Source organism: Haliotis asinina, chromosome 8 (assembly GCF_037392515.1).
Source record: "Haliotis asinina isolate JCU_RB_2024 chromosome 8, JCU_Hal_asi_v2, whole genome shotgun sequence".
NCBI classification, from domain to species: domain Eukaryota; kingdom Metazoa; phylum Mollusca; class Gastropoda; order Lepetellida; family Haliotidae; genus Haliotis; species Haliotis asinina.
This window is the reverse complement of record NC_090287.1, coordinates 33,117,749-33,124,262: the sequence shown is the minus strand read 5'-3', so window position 1 is coordinate 33,124,262 and position 6,514 is coordinate 33,117,749. Positions and strand designations below refer to the sequence as shown.

At 39.2% G+C, this 6,514-nt stretch overlaps 1 protein-coding gene across 1 annotated transcript in view; it reads right to left on the bottom strand.

The window, feature by feature from the left end:
• Positions 1-3,728: 3,728 nt before the first annotated feature.
• The window catches only part of LOC137294765 (QRFP-like peptide receptor), a 65,583-nt gene continuing 62,797 nt past the window's right edge, over positions 3,729-6,514 (bottom strand). The window contains exon 3 of the mRNA XM_067825875.1: positions 3,729-6,224. Coding sequence (XP_067681976.1) covers positions 5,280-6,224 — 945 coding nt within the window. The 3' untranslated portion in view covers positions 3,729-5,279. The remainder of the gene's footprint in view (positions 6,225-6,514) is intronic.

Here is a 6,514-nt window from a genome sequence, read left to right as displayed (position 1 = left end):
TTCAGTCTGAGACAAGACCAAACGCCAGTCATCGCTGAGGAAGTTAGCTTGTGTGTCAGGCTTTTGCTAGCACTGTTTGACGGATTCGTGACTTATGTCTACACTGGGTCATATCAGAATACGCTTAAAGGTAGTCCTGACTGTCCCTTTCTGCTGCTTGCCATGGAAGGATAAGACAATAGCAGATCGGCTGAAGAGTTGGTGCACTGTGTCTGTTTAGATGTCCTTATAAAATTGTAGAAGGGACATCAATAACTTACACACGCTCATGTCGAAGCGGACACCACGAGTCCCTGCCTTTAAGGGCTATCGGATGGTTGCTACAAATCTGCCTCTGTATGATGATCATTCTGATAATGTGGGCACCTCATTGATGCTGTCAACCAGTGGTTTGCACTTTGTTGTCCATAACTGGATTACCTCTGATTTCAGTATTATCGACAAAGCAGAATTGACTCAAAATCTTCAAGGAAGAGACTGAATATAGTTTTACCCGATTTAGCACAATTTAAGCACTGGCTCGGGGAACAGCAGATATGGCCTTCACATTATGTACCAAAACAGGAAAGGCACTATCATATTGGGAACATGAGAAATGGTCTTCACATGTGATACCAATATTGGTGACCGAGCTAGTCCTTTAGACGCATGAACCAATGGACTTCACAACGGCTCCATAAGACGACATCGACCTTTGCCACGGAACACCGACGCCCGGTGCAGTATTGTTCCAAGGCTGATGAACAACACGACACAATGGATTCTTATAAGGTATTTAATTCACACAAAATAATCAAGAAACAAAGTTATATGCTTCATTGGAGACATGGGCAAGCATTGACCTCACGAAACAATATCACTGGTGTACAATGAAACGTTTAGTTACTCTCACTCGTCAGCAAGCATGGCCAAAAAATGAGCTGTTTACATGCTCGTTTAACAGTTGTCAGACAAGATTTCTTCCTAAAGTGGAATGTCGATAATTTGAATCAAGACGTTTGTGCTGAGAAGTGATGTTTTTGCAGTTGTAGTATCCTGCGCAAAGCGTTTCTAATCTTGCCAAATGAACCTTGTTCAGAGAATTGGCGAAATTCCATCTAGTGATGAGCAATCTAACTCTACAAAGCTCACTCGATTCCAAGCGCTACGAAAACCCTTTCCACTGATAACCGTTGTCAGTATATATAGTTTGTCGATTAGTATCAGTTGGAAACTTTGGTGAAGGTTTTTGTATAATTTATGAAGAGACATTTCACCCATTCGTCAACAAGCCAGAGCTAAAGGTGCAATGCGTTTCCTCTATTCCATTGTGGACGTAAGTGGCAAGTGGGGAACATGTTTTGTTTTTCTACATCATTAATACTAATAAGCTCAACTGGAATCATCTAGCCCGGCTCTTTGACACAATTTCTATGATTACATTGACAATGAAAATGACCCGCAGGATCTAAACTCACACGATGATGTCCAGAGAAGCTTAACGTCTTCAATCCCTGCCATTGTTCTGAAACTACACATTTGACACGAGGTGGACTGAACGTGAATATGACGGGATTGTGATTACCAGTTAACAAAACTTACAGATCTTATGATTTGTTCGTGTCAGTATACACAAATCTGTCAGTACAAGATTAATGCCTGGAAACATTAATTCCGCAGATATTGATATCGAATTTCCCGGAGGTATGAAAACTGCAACATGTGTATGAAAAAACTGTCAGTCGCATTAAGATAATGTACCATGTCAGGTTTTGTTACTTATATCATAACCATAGCATCATTTTTGTGCAATCAACAGGATGTACTGTATCGCAGGGAGAACAATTAGTAACAGTTAATACGCCATTTCGTTTGTGGCATCATATCAATATATACTGAACATTCTTCAAACTGCTTCCCGGAAAACCAAAATGATCAGTTAGCCAGCGTTTTTTAAGCTGAAGTTGGTGCTTTGAATATAATTCATGGCAGAATCTGGCCTATTGTATCCCTTCAAACTGCCAGCCCATTGAAAAGAAATTTCTATTTAAAAATCATATATTTTCCAATCCGATATCAATCATTCAACATGGAAAATCCATTAATTCCAAAGCTTGACACCCAGTTTATGTTAAAGGTCGAAATTCAAACAGTTCTAGTATATAGTATTTCAGTTATGTCTGAGATCTTAAAATTCTCTTAAAATCTCTGGAATGTCCATAAAGGTAAGGAATCGATGAGGGGCACAATAAATTTGAATAATTCAATTAAAGACAAACATTCCATTTTAGCTAGGGGTCTACTTGGACAATAAGTGAACGTCTATTTCTGTAGATTTGAGCTATTCCTCGAGATTTATAACGCAGTCTTCAAATGTGTCATGCATGAGACCTACAATCATAAATATATATTATTCATATCCCATTTCTTTACATCTAGTCTTTCATGTATATTTCTGTTAAACCTGAAATGAAACAAGGGAAAGGTGGAACTCAGCGATGTTCATACAGTATTCTATCCATAAAGCGAGCGCTCAGGAATTACCTTATATGCGCCATCACTAAGCCTTATTGCCTGTACATATCTACATTGAAACGATTACACCAATGTCAATGATGAATGTGAGAACTGACATTAAAACGATAACACCAATGTCAATGATGAATGTGAGAACTGACATTAAAACGATAACACCAATGTCAATGATGAATGTGAGAACTGACATTAAAACGATAACACCAATGTCAATGATGAATGTGAGAACTGACATTAAAACGATTACACCAATGTCAATGATGAATGTGAGAACTGACATTAAAACGATAACACCAATGTCAATGATGAATGTGAGAACTGACATTAAAACGATTACACCAATGTCAATGATGAATGTGAGAACTGACATTAAAACGATAACACCAATGTCAATGATGAATGTGAGAACTGACATTAAAACGATAACACCAATGTCAATGATGAATGTGAGAACTGTACAATACAAATGCGGTCAACAGGTCAACTACTATACGCCAGCATTTTGTGAAAATATATTTTCTCACCGGACAAGGAAGTAATCTTACTCCAACAGAAGGGCAAACATAACAAAACAGTGATATACATTTCAACATGTTATATAATTTGGAATGATATATCTCATGGTATGTATTTGTCAATCATTACATGTTATGGATAGTAATCATGTATTTAAGAAGCATCACGTAACAAAATCATCACAATCCTGCTACTGTCGTCATCGTCATCATCATCGTCATCATCATCGTCATCATCATCGTCATCATCATCGTCATCATCATCATTGTCGTCGTCATCGTCCTCCTCAGTATCATCATCAGCGTTAAGAAACCTTCACGCATCAACATCGTCGTCACCATCATCTTTATCATCGTCTTTGGCTTGTCAGTTGTTGAGATGGGAGACTGCGTGATGTAAATTTGCACGAACTTTTCCATTAAACTGACAAACAAGAACCTCTGTGACTGTACAATTAGCCCTCTCGATTTACATGGGTATTCAGTGGTATACGTTCTTTAACGCAGCAGTGCAATTTACCAGCTTTGTCACGCTTCCTTGTATACTGCTGAATGTAAGGCAGGCAAACTTGAAGCTGATACTTCGGGCAACGCCACATGACACACAATCATCAGAGCTTGACCACCCGATCCAATTCAGTAGCCTCTTTCTCCAACAGTTACAGGGCACCTGTTTTAACCCTGGCTCACATAATCTTATTTGTTTATTTGTTTGTTTGTTGTTTAACGCCTCATTTAGCTATATTCCAGCCACATGGCGGCTGGCTGTAAATAATCTGGAAATAATCGAATCTGGACCAGACAATTCAGTGATCAATACCACGAGTATCGATCTGGGATACGAATTGGGATTCTGTCAATCAAATCAACGAGCCTGACCACCATATCTCTTCTTACTTGTCTCACATGAGGATAATTATCTTGTATAACAGATGCATGTAATGTGCATCAAGCAGACTACATTTTCATGAAATAATCCAGTTCTTTTAAGAAAAAAAACGTTTAAGCTCTCAATGTACAAACGAATCTTGCTCTGGCTTGAATATAAAATTGGTGCTGTCGTTCCAAATTAGATACTTCAATGTAGCACTTGTTTGTGAATTTACAGGACTCCATTTAAAACATGCCTATTTCAAAGTACATGTATATCACAGACAGAGAATATTTACAATTTCTTTCTTTCAGTGAGGATGTGCAATACTTTTCAGTAGTGAGGGCGATGAGCAATCTCAAGTTTTATCTCCATCTGTTCATGAATTGAAGTATTTTGAAATTCTTCAGTACCACGCATAAAAAAATCTGCAATTCTGTCAGATGTTTATGTTAAGGGAGCACACGCTGACGAAAATTGGACGATATATAGCCTATCAACAGTATAGCGTGGCATAGGTGATACAGTTAGTGCATGTGTTTTGTTTTCATGTTCTGTCATAGAATTAGCGAATGCTTGATTTTTGACTCACTTATCAATATTACGGCAAGGACACAAAAGTGAACGTGACACAAACACCCTTTGGGATTCGAACCCAGACCGGTGTGAACGACAAACACTTTAACTGCCAGGCCTCTTCAGAGCCCCTGCAGTTCGAAGATGGTGATAGTGATGTTACTGGTCGGTACTGAGGGAAACAAATATACATCATACATAAAATACTTTGATTTCAGCGTAAACCTTCATGAAAAGTGTCATTTGAGCATTTATTGTATATATACATCAATGGTGATAATTTAATCATTTGTTTAACATGGTAATACATCAAGAATCAACAAAACAATTTACAACGAAATTTAACAACAGGACAATATATTTTGATTCTTCAAGCGGCTATAGACTAAACTCCCAAGGCAATTATAAATATAACGCATCCCATTGTAAATTCTTGGTAATCCCAAAGATGATCTATTTTCCGTTTTAACCACAGCTGACAGGATCCAGCTATCGTAGATCGTATGACAGTATCGCAACACATCAATTCATAAATTCTCAGCTGGAATTGAGATGTTATCCTCTTTTGCTCTGGTATTAGAAATCACAGCTATCCTTCACATTTAATAAATTTAATGATCCTTGGAATATATTCAAACCAATCGCCTCCCACAATAAAATAACAAGGCAACGGAAAACAGCACCAGCATGTAGTCGGAACACATCGGATATTTCCGATATTCAAGGTGTATCTCGGAATTCTTCAATTTTTGCCGAGTATGATACATCCTTTCGGACGGAATGGCGGATATATGCCTATAGCGTTATAACCGTACACAGTTTCCATTGGATGTTTTGCCGTTGAGGATGTAATGTGAATGTTTCGCCCCTTCACAAGAATGACCGTTCGAGGGTTTCAAGGTCATTTCGTGTTCTTCACGAATGGCATTGATTTGATCACGTGACGTGGCGAGCTCTACGTCCGAATCTATAGAATCCGAACACGTATCAAAATGTGCATTAAGAAACTCGTTTGATCGATATGTCTTTGAACTTCCAGAGGCTATAAGACATGTGTCTGACTGAACATTGTCAGTATCTGAGTCGGTGGTCTTTTTAGAAACAGGTTCTTTTTTATCTAAACTTTTCTGACTCTTTTCTGCGTCTTTCTTCTGAACTGGTTCTTTTTTCAAACACTTCAACATTATGTTATAACCAGGTTTATTGTCTTTAGAATACGCCGTCCACGATCGTCCAAAACCCGTGGATTTCTTGCCAGATTTATCAAGATTTGGTTTCGTCTCTCTGCTTCTCCTGCTCGAAGCGGAACCGCGTCCATGTTGGCTCGCGCCACCACTGCTACTTCCGCCGGAAGAAGCCGCTTCGCTGATATGGCAGTCATGCATGTCTCGGACATCCGTCATGCTTTGTCGAGTGGTTTGAGCATAGCTATGAGAAGCCGTAGCGTTCATGCTGTCCTGATACCGGAAGATATGCTTAGACACACAGCAGCAAAGGAACGTGGCGATGATCTGCTTGAAGCTGCGCCGAAACTTCTTGCTCATGATGCTGTAGATGAAGGGGTTTATGCAGCTGTTGAGGAACCCGCTGAGATGGGTCATGAGCATTGTGAAGAGGAAGTTGCTCTTGTGGAGGAAGCTACTGCCGTTGTTGTAGGAGGCCTGGATCTGACTGACGATGCTGACCCAGTACTGAGGCGACCAGGCAACAATGAAAGCAATTGCTATGACAATAACCATCCGAGCAACCTGAAACAACAAGGAACAACAATACAGTATACTACAGTTATGATGAATTCAAAGGGAAGTCTTGGTTTGTTGTACACAATGGGACGAAAATACACATCTTATGGTGGGAACCCCGCAAAACAGAACAGTTTCATGTATCCGTCAGATGGTTAAAAGCAAACCCGTGAAGATTAGTGTGAGGACCTATACATGCAAAAGTTACATACATGTACAATTATGAGGATTCGCTACCTTAATGTTACTTTGATCGTTTTACCTTTGCATTTAAAGTGCAATTCATCGGTACGTTT